Below are 18,712 nucleotides of genomic sequence, written 5' to 3' on the forward strand. Positions count from 1 at the left end.
AAGCACAGAATCTGGCAGCAAATCTCATTTCAAAGCCAGTCAAATGGGTTCCCTTTTGAAATGTCACTCCAAGGCATTTTCCCTGTTTCCTTCTCCTGTCTGTGTCCCCTCATCCCATCAAGCTAGTCATGCATGTCTTGAGAGTGCTGAAGAACTAAAGAGATGGCATTGCTTTGCTTTCTCCAAGTTCCAGGCTGAAACCACTCAACCCTGTGTCAAGGGCTGTCTCAGAGAGCCCATACAACCAGGATTTTAATTGCGTAGAATTGATCACTTAGACTTCACTGGTAGCACTCATGTGACACTAGCTTACTCAAAATTACTGCTCTGAAATGGTTCTAGGGGTGTTCAAATATCTGTTATCATGAAACAATTAATTATCCTACAAAAACCACAGGGGGAGATCATTACATCTTGCAGGGGTGTCTGGCCATAGTAATAAGTTGTTACCGAGAAATAAGAGTTTGTTGGACCTACTGGCACAGGTCTGCCATCACAGCTACTCAAGAGGCTGAAACAGAGGGCTTGCGAGTCCTCTTGGGTAAATTAGTGAGATCTTGGTTCAAAAAATGAAAAGAAAAAAAAGTCAGTTGCAGCCTCCTATGCTTATAAGATAAAAATTTGTCTAAGCCATATAAAAAGGTAGGTAATCATTATGGCCATCAGGGGAGAGAAAACAACATAATTCATAAAGGCATAATATAATGAAGAGGCACGAACTTTATGGATACATGCAAAAATAAATGGGCACTCTCTAGGATAGTATGAAATATTCAATATGAAAAAATTTCAAATCTCATTAGAGTTTAATGTTTTCATTTCATTTCCCACTATGCTTAGGAGAGGGCTATTGATTGCTGGCAGCAGTTGGTGACAAAAATAAAATGTACCCCAGCAAGGCATCTTGTTCCTGGGATTTTCTGCCTCTTACTGTCCTCTGTGGAGCTGAATTTTGATTCCCACCACCTTCCTGAGAATGGCTTCAGTAGTCAGAAAGGATGGCATTTAGTAACTCTAATTCTAGCAGAGTTGTAACACATTTTGACATGCTATTTGCTTCCCTTTTTTCATGTATGTAGTAATGCATGTATTCTATATAGATGAATGTGTCTTTGTATGTGTCCATTTATTTTTTGAAAGGGTCCGACTCTGTAGTCAAGGATGGCCTGGCATTTTCAATTCTACTGTCTCAGTCTATCACTGGAAATGCAGGAATGTGATGACACACTGAGCTTCTCTTTTCTATTTTTAAATACCATCACTCTCCATTCCTCACCATACCGGAACTAAACTCAGAAAAATGTTCAAAAGCTCTATGCAGTATGAACGCTTAGCAAACAAACTTTTTGCATTTATAATCACAATGCTAAGCACTTCTTTCTGTCCATGGAGAGCTTGTGTTTCTCAAATTGCTTTTCCTTAGGAAAGACATGGTTTCATCCTGCCTTCAGCTATGAAGTGAAAGTCTTTCCCCTGAGAAACTTACAGCAGGGCCAGAGTTCACTTTTGATTTTGGTACCAACTTGGCAAATTATTCAACTCACATTTGTTTTATTGTGTCTTATTACCTTGACTTGTACAAAACAGGCTATTAACCCAATGGTTGGCTATTATCCCACAGGCATATAAATACTGCAAGCAAATTTCCAGATTACCAGGACAGATTTCCCTACTATTTTCAAGCATGAGTAATGATGTATTCTTGCAACAATAAGACTTCTGAAATGAATGTTTATTATGCCTCATGGTCTAGGTACTACTGAGCACACACACACGGGTGTATACACACACACACACACACACACACACACACACACACACACTGTGCCATTAAAATCTCATAAACTTCTTCTGATGTTTTGTCTCATTCTTATCCCATTTCTACAATTTTCACAAATGAGGAAATTGAAACTCTGTCAAAGTCACAGGCTACTAGGGAGCAAAACTGCCCAACACTCTGACCTCACATGCTGTTACCACAGCTGACACTTGGCCCACTTACTAACACCTTCAAATATCATTGAGCAGGACTAGGGAAGTATTCCCCAGATGAGTGGTACAACTATTGTCCTGAGTTCATTCTCCAGCATGGCATAAACACTTCTAGGCATGGCAGACTCGTGCATGTTATCTTAGGACCCAGAACCCATAAGGCTAAGGCAGGATGGTCTCAAGGTTAGTGGAAGCTAGGGCTATATATGGAGATCTTCTCACAAAAAATCAAACAAAAACATAATCCCTACTATACCCAGATCTTGTCAGGGGCCTTTCCATTATGCCTGACAAGAGGTGTTTCAAATTAACCCATCTACTTCCTCATCTGTTGTACAGGAATGAAATAAGTGCCTCAGCTTGGCTTTTTCTTTGTTTGTTTTTGAAAGACATATTTGCAAAAATACTTTAGAATTATAAATCATTATATGACTATGAACTGTTCCCAAATATCCACAGAGTAAGGTGGATTATTACAGATTCTGGTTTAAGCCACACAATGGTAGACGTTTTCACAGAACTTACACTCTCTGAGAGGCCCTAAAATGTCTGTGAGCATTAGTTAGCATCCTAAGATGTAGAACCCTCACTTTGGAGCATAGGCAGAAGCCATATAGTTAAAATATCTCCTCCTTCTGAGTCAGATCCATTTCTTTCTTTTTAAAAACTTATTTATTTTTTCTCATATATATCCCAAACACAGTCTCCCCTCCTTCCTCACCTCACATTTCTACAGCAGTTGTGATAAGACAGTGACCTTGTCTTGAGATCCACATGAAGGACTGTCAGGGGAGGTACCCTGGCACTTCAGACAATTACAGATCATTTTCATCTACTGAGCTGTATCTTTTGATTTCACCCCTCACTCCTGAGCACTCTAGGTCATTAACACAATGAACAAAAACACTCTTGTGAGAATAGCACATTGTATACAGAGAGGGCTGTGTTCTAGCCTTCATTAGTTAGTGCTTGGCTGGTGCTACAGAAGGATGTGACAGAGAGCAGACTCCTCTGTATGACACCCTCTCCTGACTTCTATCCTTTGGAGTGATGCTGAAGTTGGAAGCATATTGAACAATAACTTCCTGTGTGCTCTGATTGGGCCATGTCCTTTAGGGTTGTGTGTCTCACAAAAGTTCCTCAAAGTGATGCTGAACCGTTTGCAGGAACACAGCAACCATAAGAAGCCTAGAGCCTTCTGCTCTCCATTTCCACCTCACTTATCATGCACATTTTCCATCTATATATGCATGCAAAGGCTGAAGGGTATTTCCATCATTTCCCCCAAGAGCTTTTCACGAGGACCAGAGAGAGCAGCATAATCTAATAGACAGATGCATCATGTTAGGAAGGGCATCATCACTTTGCTTTAATCAGTACACAGTCAATAGTCTCCATCAGGAATAACTAATTAGTGTCTCAACTCTGTTTCTCAGATGTCATTGCAGAACTCTATCTGAGGAATGTCATCTGTACTTAAAGAAGGGACAAGCATCATAATTAAGTTGTAAGCTATTACTTCAGCATGAAGCTGCCACCAAGTGTGAAATGACTATAATTCACATTTTAAGACCCTGAATTTATTAGCATCTATTTTCTATTCAAGGTTATGGGTATGATTTTTGGATTGTCAGAGCATTCAAATTTCTCAGCCCTTTGTTATTCTAGAGTTACTGTAGCTATATTCTGATGCTAGACAAGAAAGTATTAATGGGGTTGGTTGTATTTGTGGAAACAAAAGTCTCAAAGAACTAGAGACTTATTTTCCTATGTGAACAAAAAACAGCAATGAAAGATATAAGTAGGGAAAGGGAGGTAGAATTCCTTTATAAATTATATCTGTGACTTAGAAAGCAAATAAGTGTTGTAGGTAATGTACTTCTCTGGGAAGTGCCTATTATACAACCTATGGACATAAAAAGTACATGAAGTTTTAACACTGCATTGGAATGAAAGGGAATGAAATAACTACTTTTAGAGGTGGCTTATTATGAAAAGAATGAAGAAAATATGTGGCTACTACATGCTTCAACAGGACTGACATTCTTGAACAATGTATAGGAGGACATTACTGATCTGTTTGTGGGCTAAGTGTCTGCTTTTGAGGGGAGTGGATTTGTAACCACTCAGGTAACCAGGCCACTTTATGAGCAATAGTCAAAGTGGAACATATCTTGATCAATTAACTAGAAGATGAAAGTTTAGGTGCAGTGTGCATTTTGAAGAGGAAGACCATTATGGGGGCCTAGGTTAGGCAAAATGGTCAAGATCAGAGCTTAAAAGTGAATAGAGTTACCCAGAATAAAGGGATGAGAGTTAGTTTTAAATGAAGAGAATGACACCATGAAGGTTCTAAGTCCTTCTAGGGACTGTAGGAAAGGGGCAGTATGGCTGACATCTACAGAGGTAGAGACCTTCTGACTAAAAGACGAGCTGTATGTAATTGCTTCCCTTGGAAAACAATAATGCAGTAACTGGAAATGGACCCCTCAAAGCCCCAAACCCACAAGGAAAAGAGGTAAAAGTAAAAAAGAAAATGTCAAACACATAATAACTTCATGAGACAAAACACATAATAATTTCATTAGAAAATACCAGGAAACTGAAAGTTGAGAGCCCATGGGTCTAGTATGACCCAATCTATCAGATAATTCAAAATGCATAATCTTGGCTGGTCCCCAGGAATAGCAGTGAACAAGTACTTCTTTGATGAAGGGATATCTGGTGTGGCTATAATCAGGTGTCTAATGGGAGCAGGCCACAGGAAACCATCACCCTCTAAGACTTCTTCACTCTTTACCTTGTGGCCAAGTCACCTTTACTGAGGAAGACTGAGGTCAACTCTGGCCTCTGTCATACCAGGAGAGCTGAAGGTAACAAACACTGAAAACCAGGCATAAGTGTAAACCTACATATTATAGAGCAAGACCTCTAAGTTTCCCACTGCTCCAAACATACTGACCAGCAAAGTTGTCTCAAGCAATGGATTAAGATATCACTCTAGGAAAACTGACCAACCCAACAGGGAAGACAAATTTTGACAATGAATACCAACTCATCCAGAAACCCCAGAATCTTTGTTTCCCAGAGCCCATTACTCAATTAGTTCCTCAGGTGTACAAAATAGATTTAAAAATATTTATTTTAATTTTAATCATGTATATATGTGTGTTTGTGTGGGTATGTGCACATGTGGGTGTCTGTGCAGAGCAGGAGGCTTATGAAAATACTCTAAGTGCAGGAAGCCTATGAAACATTGGTCTTGGAGGCTGGAACAAAATTTCCAGTCAACTGCAAAAGCAATACTGACTCTTAAACACAGAGCCATTTCCCCTGTCCCTCCAAAGAGATCCATGGTGTGTTAGTTCTTAAATTGAAGTGATAGATGAATCATCAACTTATTTTTTAAGGTTTTTAATTGAAAATAGATTCCTTTCTCATATAATATATCCTGATTATAGTTTCCCCTCTCTCTATTCCTTCCAGTCCCTCCCACCTCCATTATCCACCAGACTCACCCCCTTTTTGGCTCTCATTAGAAAAGAACAGGCTTCTAAGAGATAACAACCAAATATAACAAAATAAAGTATAATAAGACGAAGCAAAAGCTTTCATAATGAAGTTGAACTTGCCAACCCAGTAGAAGAAAAAGAATCCCAAGAGAAGGCAAAAGGATCAGAGACCCACTCATTCTCATAGTCAGGCATCCCATAAAAATACTAAGCTAATAGCTCTCTGCTTCAGTCTCTGTGTGCTCATATGTAGTTGTTTTGGAGGGCCATGTTCTCCATCCCCTCTGACTCTTAAATTCTGTTTCCTCTATTGCAGGACTCTCTGAGTTCTGAGGGGAGGGATTTGATGGAGACCTCCACTTTAGACTCTTCCTCTACATAATTTCTGGCTGTGAGTCTCTGCAGACCTTAATTTAAATAACTTGAAAGAAACAATCACTTGTATAATCTATAGTTCAAAAGAAAAGAGAAAGTACATCTATGTAATTCATTTAGGATATAATAAAGGGCAATGTTATAGAATGAAGATTTCTAAAAATTTTTAATATGAAAGCAGGATGGAAAGGATCAGAGGAAGGGATGGAAGACATAGGTGGGCAAGAAGAGAATAAAAACAAAAGAATTACAGAAGGTGGGGAAGAGAAGTAGACCATAACCAAATAGGTTATGCTAAGGTTGGGAGAGACTTTTAAGATCTATGTGTGTGTGTGTGTGTGTGTGTGTGTGTGTGTGTGTGTGTGTGTGCACATATGTACACACATGTGCCATATGTATAGGGGCAGCCATAAAGGCCAGAAGAGAGCATCAGTTCACCTGAAGCTAGAGTTATAGGAGGTTGCACATCATTGAGCATGGTGGTCAGCTGAACTCTGGGTCCTCTGGAAGAGCAGCGGGTGCTACTAATAATTGAACCATCTCTCTAGCTCCTGAGATATATGCTTTGAAGCTCCATCATCATGTCAGTGAAACCCATAAAAAAGAGCAGATAATGCAGTGACATTTGGTCCAACATTGTGCATGACAATGGCAGGAAATGAAATGAGCTTGTCCAGGTGTCCCTGAGATCTACTTGTCTAATTTTCACTGTATCCTAACAAACTATGGACAATACTGGATTAAGAAGAGTGCATGAGAAAGAAAAATATGATTGACTGGATGTTTTGTTTTTAATTCATTTCTGATTCTCAACTGAATTCTTGTAAAATCTCTTGTCATTTTGTTCAGCTAACCTCCCATTACTCTTTGTTTTGAAAAGGTCTTAACTGGAATCAAACAAGCCTGGCTTCAAGCCAAGACCATGAAGGCTGTAATTAAGCAAGATTTTCTGTCTATATACCCAGCAGGACCATCTCTAGAGGAGGGAAAAACAGGAGTCAGAGGCAATTGTGCATTTTTCAAAACTAACAGAACAATATATTCTACATACTTTACATAATAAATGACAGCAGCTGACATTTTAATCAAGACAAAAACAACAATAAAGTTGCTGTGCTATCTTTGGAGGCAGAAGGTAGCCCTAGTTCGTTAACACATGATTTTTCTGCTCTTAAAGACAAAGATACCAATGCTTACTTTTGAGCTGGTATATTTGTCTTGACAACTAGGATAAAAGTGCAATTTTATACCCTCCAATGATAGCTTTTCTTGGAGTTCATTTTTAGTTTCTAATTCCTCATGTTAAAAGTTTATCTAAAGTTGCCGGGCAGTGGTGGCGCATGCCTTTAATCCCAGCACTCGGGACTCAGAGGCAAGCGGATCTCTGTGAGTTTGAGGCCAGGCTGAACCGATAGCCTCCAAAACAATACAGAGAAACCCTGTCTTGTAAAAACCAAAAAAAAGTTTATGTAAAATACATAACTTTAATTCTTAAGTAAAGCCATTTTGTTAGGCATGTTGGTAGTGATGCCATTTCATTGTCCCTCTTATGTTGAGATGGAAATGGGACTGCTGTGATAAGAAAAAGTGGCATTTTTCAAGTATGTCATCGATGGCTCTAGCTATCATAGATACCCCAGAGATGTCAGGTAATGACTTTGAGAGAGGTTTGAAAGATGCTTTTCTTGTCAAGGCATTCCTTTATATATGTGGTTTAGTTTGAAAGATTAAAATACCCAAACCACTTTGGGGGCGAATAGAATATTTGGACTCATCCCTTGCTGACATAAGATTTGTAAGGGGATGGATATCGCTTATGACAAAGGTTATAACAGAGGATTCTGACAGATTGTTTCCCCTTGATTATTTCCATGATTCCTACAAAATTCAGAAAGAAAGACTCATAGCCATTATATCTTGCCAACATTAGCTACATGACAGTGGGATTTGCAAGCCATTCCCCATGGAAAGCTGGCCAACTGACAAATCACTTCATTCAGCAAAAGCAAATGGCATGTCCTCATTGTTCTTGTCTGATTAATTTTTGTCTCAAATTTTATCCTCGTGAATTGTTGGGGAAAAGTCAGATGGCATCCATTCTGGTGACCTTTCTATGAACCCAAATCAAAAGATTTTCCTTAAATAATCTGTTTTTTTTCATATTTCCCTTCCCTCTCTGGAATATTGCTGAGGGGAAAAGATTTACATGACTTTCTGGTAAGAGGAACAGAGGAATTTCAGCTTCCAGGACATGTGAGTTCCAGTTCTGGTGAGATTCAGGGTTGAGTAGCAGATAACACTGAATTCTGTTTGCTTATCTCCATGCTCACTTAATCACACTGACTATCAGGTATGGTTGGTATTTCTAGGTCATAAATTTAGGCAGGCCTCCTGTTTCAGTCCAAAGCCAGACTATCCATTTGGTATAAAGTGTCTTCCATTGATTCATGCATTCCAGACTTAGAAACCACTTGATGGTCTCTTGGAAAGAACCTGAATCTGAAGACTTGTGACCTAATTACTGAACTAAAATTCTTTGACAGAGTCATAGTATGATGGCATCATTGTGATGCAGTGAAAAATAGGAGATGGGGCCAAGGTAGAGGACGTGGGTAACTGTGACATATGCTCTTTACACCTGTAGACTGCCCTGGCCTATTCTGCATTTTCTACCTCTGTTTCCTGGTCATCAAGACCTTAACTGCTTTTCTCTACTATGTCCTCTCTGCCACAATGGATGGAAACTATGAGAAAATAAGTATTCCCTCTTTTAGTTTTTAACAGGTAACATGCCATGGTAATTAGAAAGTTAACCAATCAGCCTCACTCCAAGAAATCTTCCTGGAAGCCTGTCCACCTCTACAATCAGTTACGACCTATGTTCCCAAACAGGACTCAGCTGGAATGTGATTCAATGGTAGAATGCTTGCTTAGTGTACATGACTCTGGGTTGGTCTGTAGTACCAGAAAAAAAAGTGAGGTGGGGTGGGGTGGGTTCATGTGGCTCCTTCTAAAACCCATCTCCTCACTTTCTAGAGATTCACAGTATTTCCCTAGCCACATGACACACAGAGAGGCCATTCGTGGGAGAACTTTGCACTACGGCTTCATCCCAGTCTCAAATACGGCAATGACATTTTGTAGTTAACTTTTCTTTTTTTTTCATTTTGGTAAAAGACAGGATCTTACTATGTATTCGTGGATAGCCTAGAACTTACTATTAGGCTAGGCTGCCCTTGAATTCACAAAGATCCTCGTCTCACTGTCTCTCAAGTGTTGGAATTAAAGGTGTGTAATGCCAGGGTCACCTGACTTTTCTTGAACCCCATCTAATTAGCTATTTCCTCCATAATTGCGAGCTGTCATTTATTTTAAGCCTTGCTTCCATGACATTTGCTATCTTCTTCCCACAACCGATAAGCCAAAAGGACAGTAGGTTTTTAATTTCTTTCTGAGTGAGAGCTTCCTAATGTTATGACATCATTTCTCCCATTTCACCCGACTTACATCTTTCCCTGGCTTCCAATGGGAGAATTACAACACAGAGAGGAAATAGATGTGGAACACACAGACAGTATCTTCAAAAGACAAACCCCTTAGCATTCTTTACAATATTATTTTGGGGACAGGGTCTCCTATATAGCCCTGGCAAGCCCAACTCATTATATAAACTTGGTTGGCCTCACAATTGCTGTGAACCTCCTGCTCCTGCCTCCCAAGCACTGTGACGACAGACATATACCATCACACCTGGCTTCCAACACAGTTTTAAAAGAGCTTTTGATTGGTAGATAGATGGGCCAAGGGGGACGATGGGACTACCTTAATTATTGAAGCATCACTTTCCTTTTGTTCCATTTGCTCCTGTTTCCTCATGAAGACCAGCAAATGGCAAAAGAAAAGCAACACAAAGCCATTGCCCAATTCCTGAGATCGTCCTTTAACAAAGAATGTTAGTAGGGGTAACCATTTATCTGTAATATTAATAGTTGCCCTAAATACAGCAGTTTGCCCTTCTTGTTTTGTCTTTAACTGAAAAATAATTACTGGCCTCCATCATTTGGTAGAAACTTTCAAGGATAGAAAAGAATGTTAAACTTCGGGGATGCCAGTCTGAGCTGTCTGCCCTGATTATACAGAACTGCCTCTCTTTTCTCTTCAAAGCTAACAGGTTTGAGCCTGTATTTTCTGAGTTTTTCTGTGTTCTAGTCACCCAAGCTTGAGAGCTTGAGACCTTGAGAGCTATGCCAGCTATTCATTATGCACATAAGCACTAGGGTCAAATTCAGAGAAACTTCAGGACACCTCTGGAGCCCAAGCTGTTGACCAATGTTGATATCATTCATGTTTCTTTCACTTTTTCTGGTAAGTATCCAACCAATACTTTGTAATGGTCTCTGGTTCTTCCAGTCATCTTAGTTATGCTCTATGCATATTTTAAAATGTTCTCATTTAAATCATATTATATGGCCAAATGGTTCTGAATATCATATATGCAAAAACAAAAGATCACAGTTTGTAGGATGCTGGGAGGTGGAGGAAAAGGAAAGAAGGATGTGAAATTTGGAAGATATCTGTAAAATATTCAAAAAGAAAATGTAAAGGTTCCATATATTCTAAAGACATTCTGGGGTATTGTTCTATATACCACACATCTTCAGCCAAGGGGCTCATTATATGCCTCTCTCTTTCTCTACCTCCTTTCCAGTTCTAAAAGACATTGTCTGGTAGTTTTGTATGGTGACACTGAGGAGGGTTAATAGCCATCCTGTAATTAACTGAAGCCTGAGGCTATGTCACACTACCTTGGTACCTTAGATTTATAAAGCACTGGAAGGTAATCTAAATTTAGTTAGGCTTTAGTTAGGCACAGGCAATAGAAAATAAAATAATTTACTTTTGCCAATTTATATGACTGAATTCTAATTTCTGTATGATAAACACAGGTCCTAAATCTTACACATTCTCAAAGAAATTTAGCTTTCCTATTTTACATTTAAAAAACAAGTGTGCACACACACATGTACGCCACCATGCCACCTATAGACTCTTTCAGGATATGCTGGAACTACTAGATGTATATAAGACTCATGTCCTATTTTTAGGACGCTGGTAATACTAGAAAAAAAACTAAAAGTAATAACATTTTCAGTTGTTGTACAACATTTTTGAAATGATTTTTCATCCCCAAACCATGTGATATGCTACCTTTAGCAACTTAATAAGATATTTCAAGTCTTTTGCAATCATATTTGAAATCACTTCCACAATTTATTAAATAACATAACCACCAGAAGGAAAAAAAAGCACATTTTAATAAATGCCCTGGAATGTTATGGATGCCCACAGAGAAAGGTTGGGCTATGTGTTCCTTAAAACAAGTGGCTAGAGACACCCTTTCCCTTTCAACCCTAAGACTCTTTTCTACATATTTCAAGCATCATTTGCTATTGGCAACCTTACCTACGCAGATGTTATTATTCTTTGTGTTTTTTAATCAGTTTAATTCGTACTTCAATCCTAGTAATTTTCATGTTACACTATATTGTGGGTTATATTTCTGTTGCATTCCCCCTTGACTGAAAACCATCTTAATGATCATTTTATTCACACCTGCTTTCCAGATGTTCAGTACATGACTCCAACCACTACTTTGCAAATGGTCTCTGATTTCGGAGACAGGGTGATCAGGTTATTCCTTGTTCTAAGTGAATGTGAAATAGAATGTGAAGAGTGTTTCTTTTTAAATAGCTTCTTGGTTCTTATGCATTTTTAGGGTTCTTCCAAGATGTGGGGGCTAGCTAAAGTTTTCTAAATATCACAGACCTCACAACTTTGTCTCCACCTTTCAATTCTTCATCCCTGGTGTCTCTGACTTCAGAGTCTCCTTCCTAACCCGCTAAGGCTTAGGATCCTCTAAGGAGGCTTCACAGTCACAGGGAGCCCTCAGAGCAGTGCTGGCACTGAAAGGCGGCCTCTCTCTGTTCTCAGAGAAAAATACATATGCAAAGCCAAGGGGCCCATTTCCCACCTCAGATCATGAACAGCTGGAGATCAGAAGAGTCTGAATAAGGGAACATTGAGCATATTCATACCCTGAGTAGTGAATTTATTAAAATCCAATTACTATTCCGGGTGAGTTCCTCTTATTTCAAGGAACAAGTTCAGCACTTAGTGTATTTTTGAGTATAGTTTCCAATCTGGAGCATTGTATCATTATTTCAGAATTACCCTTCAGGGTAAAGTCAACATAAACAAACCTCCTTACCTAGATGGTTGTTGTAGCCCTTATCAGTATAGTGAGAAGTAGTCCTCTGTTGTGGATTTCAACTCAGCTTGGGGATTATATAGAAACATTTTCAGTAAAAACTGCAAAGCAGAGGCCATAGTCATGCCAGAGCAAAGCAATAAACCAAAACTCTGCAATGAGGGAACCATTTCTCCTTTACTGAGATCACCTAAAGAAGAAATGCCAGAAGTCCCAAGACAGCTTTCTGTGATCAAATAAGCAAGCAAAAATAAATAAATAAATAAATAAACCAAAGAACCCAAACTCTGCAACAGCTGAGAGCAAGGACAGGGGAGTGATTCTAGTGGAAAAGCATGCAGAGATAGGTATAATTTTCTGACGTTTGATCATCTGGATGAGGGAGTGCTATAGTTATCTAAGTTGTCTATTTTAAAAGAAAGCCCAGGTCCAAGTTTTCTGGGGTCTTTTGACTCAACTTGCTTACCAGTAAAAGAACCCCATCCCCAATACCACAATTTAACTGCACAGAGAATTTGAAAGATCCATTCACTTACATCTCAACCAGCTCCTGTCTATAGAGCTCTTTTAATAACATATTATTGATTGATGAGATAGATGACTATAACTTCTGAAGCCAATCTCAATAGAAAACATGATACCATAGGACTGTAAGTAGTTGACACTAGAGAATAGTAAGGGAGATGATCTGTATATACTTTCTTTTCTTTTCTCTTCTTTTCTTTTATTTTTTGAGACAGGGGTTCTCTGTATTGCTTTGGAGGTTGTCCTGGAATTCACTCTTTAGACCAGGGTAGACTCAAATTCATAGAGATCCGCCTGCCTCTGCTTCCCGAGTGCTGGGATTAAAGGCATGTGCCACCAGTGCCTAGATCTGTATATTCTTCCATAACTCATGTTTAAATTTAAAATTATTTTACAATAATAAGTTAGATAATACAAAAGAAATAGATATCTAGAACTGAAAGAGAGTTTGATTTCTATAGATGACAGGGCTCCATGTTTGGATCAAGGCCATGGAAAGAGTTTAGTGGGTTCCTGACTCATAGTACCTAGCCATTTTCACTCTGTTGCATTAGCAATAGGACAGTTTGTGGTTCTCTACTTTTCACGAAAGTCCAGGAGTGCCATTTTGAAGTATTCTGTTTCTTTGAGTTCAAAGACACAGTGGGATGAAGGTGACAGAGGCAAGAGGACACGGGCTTCAAGTTCACGGTTTTTTTTTTGGCTCCATAGGCAAAATCAGATCAATTTGCAGAATAGAGTAAAATATGCTGTTATTCAATTCAATAATTTAAAAAATGTAAAACAAACAAGTCTAATCTAAATTCGTCTGTGAACCGTAAGTGGAAATCTTTTCCATTTGTCTAACAGGTGTATTTATCTGTAGCTCATTACTAAAGACAGCTAGGGATGGGGCTCAACACAAATCACAAAGTTACTTATAGATACGTGTGTGTGTGTGTGTGTGTGTGTGTATGTGTATGTGTGTATTCAAGCATGCATATATGCATATAATTTGACTGCCTTGTGCTTTGTTATGGTGTGTAAATTTTGCAGATGACAAGGTCATGTTGCAATGTCAAAAGGTTGGAAGGTTGGTCATGCTACAAGATGTCTGTAATGGCTGTTTTAGTGTGTCAACTTGACACATGCTAGAGTCATTAGAGAGGAAGGAGCCTCCATGAGATCCAGCTGTAAGGCAGTTTCTCAATTAGTGATCACTGGGGAGGGTCCAGCCCCTGATTGGTGATACCATCTCTTGGCTGGTAGTCTTATAGAATATAGACTTATAGGTAGTCCTGGATTCCATAAGATAGCAGGTTAAGCAAGCCAGTAAGCAGCACCCCTCCATAGCCTCTGCATCTGCTCCTGCCTCCAGATAGTCTTTCTTTACCATCTCTACAGTCAATGGCCCACCTAAACTCAGACTTCCCATGTCTTTCTTAGAACACTGATTCAGGCTGTCCAAACCTGGAGTCTTATTCCTAAAACTCCAGAGACTGCCCTTCTTTTTGATCCAGTTTCTGAGTTAAAATTCAGTGACACTACACATCTGCCACATTTTCTTTATTCATTCATCCATCAAGACACAAGTGAGTTGATTCTATGTCTTGGCTCTTGTGAAACTTGCTGTAGTAACTGTGGAAGTGCAGAAATCTAGTGTATGTACTAAATTCATCACACATGTATAAGCATGCATGAACATACATGCATGCTCACACACATGTAGGACAGCTGGCCTGTAACTACAGCTCCACCTTATTTGGGATGCTTTTTGGGGGACTGAGTTCTCACTCCCTAATAATTTCCCTCTTTTCTCTCAATCTATTTCCCTTTATCCTTAGGGAGTATACATTTTGAAGAAATGACTGGATTTTGGGAATAAAGTCATATATTTCTCATGGTTAAGAATGTGTTTCTGTTAAGGGAATACAGGTTTCCCTGTGGCTGTGGCCATTTCAGCAAAGCACAGATCTAGTGTCTCCATTCTGAAAGACAGGATATAGCCCATGCAATGCAGATACATTTTATTATAGTTGATGTCTATTGTGAAGTAGTTAGCCAATGTTGTCTGTCCTGGTGATTTACCATTGGTGTCAGGTCAAAGAATTATCAAACACAAAGAAAACCAGCATTCCCCTGGCTTCTAGGTGACTATAATCCGACCTTAGAAAACTCAGTTGTATTCATATCAACACACAGTTTTGAATGTGTTTCTCTTGTGGGAATGATAGCATCTAGGATGGCTTTTAGGCTATATCTCTATATCCATCTGTCTGTATATTGCTATTTTTCATTTTACATGGTTGTGACAACTATAAAGCATCTCAGATGCCTCCCCTGCTAAGACCCATACTTATGGATATTTGAAGAGCAACCCTGATGCAAAGAATATCTACAGAATACAGTCCCAGTGCTATATAACATCAAGTATTAGACATTCTGTTAAGTGAGAGACATTTGAATTGGGTTTAGAATCAAACTTCTTTTAGAATACTTTTGGGGCAGCTGATCAACACCAATTGTGATTTGTTTTCTAACTCTATCAATTTGTAACAACCAAAAATAAGCAATAAATAGACAATGTCAACCCAGAAATCTAATCACCAATCACATTTTCATAGCTGGCAACTTCTCACCCCAGACCTTAAGCACTCATGAAAAAAAAAGGAAAAATTATCACTGTCTTGAGTAATTCTCCAATCTCTCCCAGTTAACATGTTCAATACAAATTAAATGTCAGCATTATTCAAAATGAGTCCTTGGTCAACCAAAGACAGGAAACAGTCCTGATTAGTGCAAATCAAAGCTAGACGCTTACCTTAATTCCTTGAAGGGGTCTGCTCTGACATTAGGTGTTTCTATGGATTTGGGAAAGACTGTGCCTTCAGCTCCTACAGAGAAAAGACAAAATAGACATTGTACATGTGGGGTCACCCAGGGCATCTGCAGCATGCTATAAGAGCAGAGAGCATGCATATTGCCACTAGCTTCAGGGCTTCTGACAGGACAGGATTGAATCTGTTCCTGTAAGCAAGCCTTGGAAAGAAACCAGGGATAATTCTAGTTATATCAGAGTGAGGCCAGGAGGAAGTCTGCCCTCTGAGTTTCCAAAAGGAAAACAAACAAATAAATATCTTTATAATTAAAACACAATTACATTATGTTCCCTCTCCCTTTCCTTCGTCGAGCCCCTCCCATGTTTCACCTCCTCAATCTCAAATTGATAACTTTTGCCTCAAATAGGAAAAAAAGCATTTAAAAAGATGTCTTGAATTGAGAGATTTTAAATCTTTTCTCTTATAAACTATTGATGGTCACCTGAGTGGAAGTTTTGAATACAGCAGTTGAGGCCCTCTCCCTGAAATGCAGTACGAATTGCGTCACGTGGGATTAGATGGTAGTGTTTGCTAGTGTCAAGTTAAAGCTTTTTCTGTAAGTTACGTTCTGCATTATGATTCTGAAAAGTTATGCAAATGGAACATTATGGGAGATCACTTGAGGTACACATTTCTGTGCTGAGTATAACATTGATCCCTAGCCCAAATGAGACATTCAGCTCCTGCTTGAGCTATCAGTCTCTATCTATTCCATTTGTCAACATCAGATGAACCTTTCAAGCTATAAAACATAGCGATGACCTGATTTTCATGCTCCTTAAGTGATATCAGATCATTCAACCTGCAGTATATCGGGGACAATTGCTTTGGACATTAGCTTTTCAATTAAACATAGCTGGGGCGGTATCCTGTACTTTGAAGAAGTTAAGCGCTTCACATTTGGTGTATGTGTTTGATGCAGTTAAGAAAAGTGGAGTATCTTGCACTCATGTGCAACTTTCTAGCACTGCCTTGCATGTTTATACTGCCTAGAAACTCCTCATTTGTAATTATTACTTCATTTTAGATGTATCTTGGTATAACGATGTGTCCATAAAAATGAATTTGCTTATTTACTTATGCAGCAACTGACTGCTGCAAGTAAATCAGAAAATAGTGCTTTGGCCTCACATTACACATAGCCATTGAAGGAATAACTTGATGATCAGCACAAACTTTTAAGATAATGATTCTGAGTGAATCCTATAGATTCCATCATGTATCCTTGCTCATACTCCCTGCAGCAATCTCATCGAATTGACATGTTCATTGGGCAGAAACATTAAGTGTGGGCCATTTCAAGCCTTTCTCACTCTAAAGATATACTTGTGTGTTTGTCTGTGTGTATACATACGTGCTCAGGTGTGTTCACACATGCATGCTCATGTAGAAACTAGAGTTGACATTGAGTATCTTATTCAATGACACCCCACCTTATTTGTCAAGACAGGGACTCTCACTGAACTTGGGGACAGTTGCTGTAGCCAGACTGGCTATAGCAAACCCTTGGGATCCATCTGTCTCCACCTCACAATGCTGAAGTCACAAATGTATTCCAACCAAGTCTGGCTTGGTTGGAATATGCCAAACTCAGTTCCCTGTGTTTGCATGATAAGCACTTTACCCACTGAGCATCTCCACAGAACTGAAATTCTTGCATTTTAAGATCCCATAGCATTTCAAACACGTTGAAGTATACACGTAATGAAATTGACAAATTGTTAGGCAAATTACATAAGAATATTGAAAGTTTTGTTATACATAAATTACTCATTTTGCCCCTGAAATTTCCTCATTGTAGTTTTGTATAAATAGGACAATCTGGATTCTAGATTACCATGTATCTTTTGTTGAACACGAACTAAATTTGGCTTTGAAGACTGTTATCACCTTGCTTTGTCCATGCTAGGCTATTTTTATTTGACTGCCAAATGCCTCTCCCAGGCTTATGTGTTGAATGTTTCGTCCATAGCTGTTGTTGGCATTTTCGGAGTTCTTAGGAGGTTTAGGAAGAGCTCTGAGCTGAAGAAAGTAGAGGTAGGTACATGCTGTTGGAGGCTATGCTTGTCTTAATTGGCTTTTTGTGTCTATTTCATTTTGTTTCCTGCCTGCCACGTGGCATACATCTTCTGCTCCCATCTCTGACTTTTGTGCTCTGCCTCACACATTCCCAGACACACAGAATGACAAACCAATGACCACACTCTGAACTTTCTGTTGTAAGTCACAAGCAAGACATTCCTCTTTTAACTTGCTGTGATTAGTGATGTGTAGCTAAGTAGTTCACACAGGTGAATGTAGCACCTACTGAAAAATAAGGCAACAAATATCAGAGGGGCATCTCTGGGTGGGAAACAGGACTCCCTGTGGGAAGGGAGGGAAAGGCAAGATGCCCACACTTCCTCATCTTTCATCATCTAATCCAGTAACCTCTGAGTTGTTCTGTGCTGGGATTTGGCCAATGGTGTTTTTGTGTTCTATGCACCAAAAGCCATGACTTTAGATTCAGATTTCAACAAGTCTGAAGTTTGCTGAGGGACCTTGAAGGTGACATGTAACTCCCAGGATGCTCCGTTTTCTTTTTGGAAAAGAAGGAACATAGGCTGGCAAAATAGCCCAGTGGGTGAATCACTTGTCATGTGAGGTTGAACACCTGAGTTCACCTTGGAATTCACATTAGAGAGGGAGATCCTACTCAAGGACAAGCCTTCAGATGTCATCACACATGCTGTCATGTTTGCGTGCCTTATGGTAAAGAGACTGGGCATCTTATTGATGTGCAATATGTATCTTGGGGACATGAAAACTGTTCTGTCGCTATAGAGCTGAGGAGCTTGGGGTTGGGAACTTAAGTTCAGCCTCAGTTCTAGACCCAATGATCTTCTCATCTGCTCTGGATGATCTCTCAGCAGATCCATCTGCCCTGTACTTAACCATTTTTATCCAAGTCTAAACAAATAGCAAGGATCATGTCAAGTAGTGCTTGTCTTTAAGGGCCCAGTTACCTGACTTCCCAAACCAACTCATATCTACAATGATATGAGATATTAACACTTTTTAAAAAGATCTTTTATTTGTAAATCCTACCAGATTTCTGATTTCCACATTTCTTACTTTTATAGATAGCCATCATTGATACACATCCCCAAACCTGTCTTCTACCATTCTTGGATAATATATTA

General features: G+C 39.2%; 1 protein-coding gene across 4 annotated transcripts in view; it reads right to left on the reverse strand.

Annotated features, from left to right (window-relative positions):
* Sgcd (sarcoglycan delta) overlaps nucleotides 1–18,712 on the reverse strand; it is a 601,123-nt gene that overhangs the window by 80,689 nt on the left and 501,722 nt on the right. For all 4 annotated transcript variants that reach the window (XM_040747904.1, XM_040747903.1, XM_040747906.1 and 1 more), the window contains 1 exon segment: nucleotides 15,473–15,545. In XM_040747904.1, coding sequence (XP_040603838.1) covers nucleotides 15,473–15,545 — 73 coding nt within the window.

The sequence above is a fragment of the Mesocricetus auratus genome, unplaced genomic scaffold (assembly GCF_017639785.1).
Source record: "Mesocricetus auratus isolate SY011 unplaced genomic scaffold, BCM_Maur_2.0 Super-Scaffold_100007, whole genome shotgun sequence".
NCBI classification, from domain to species: Eukaryota; Metazoa; Chordata; class Mammalia; order Rodentia; family Cricetidae; genus Mesocricetus; species Mesocricetus auratus.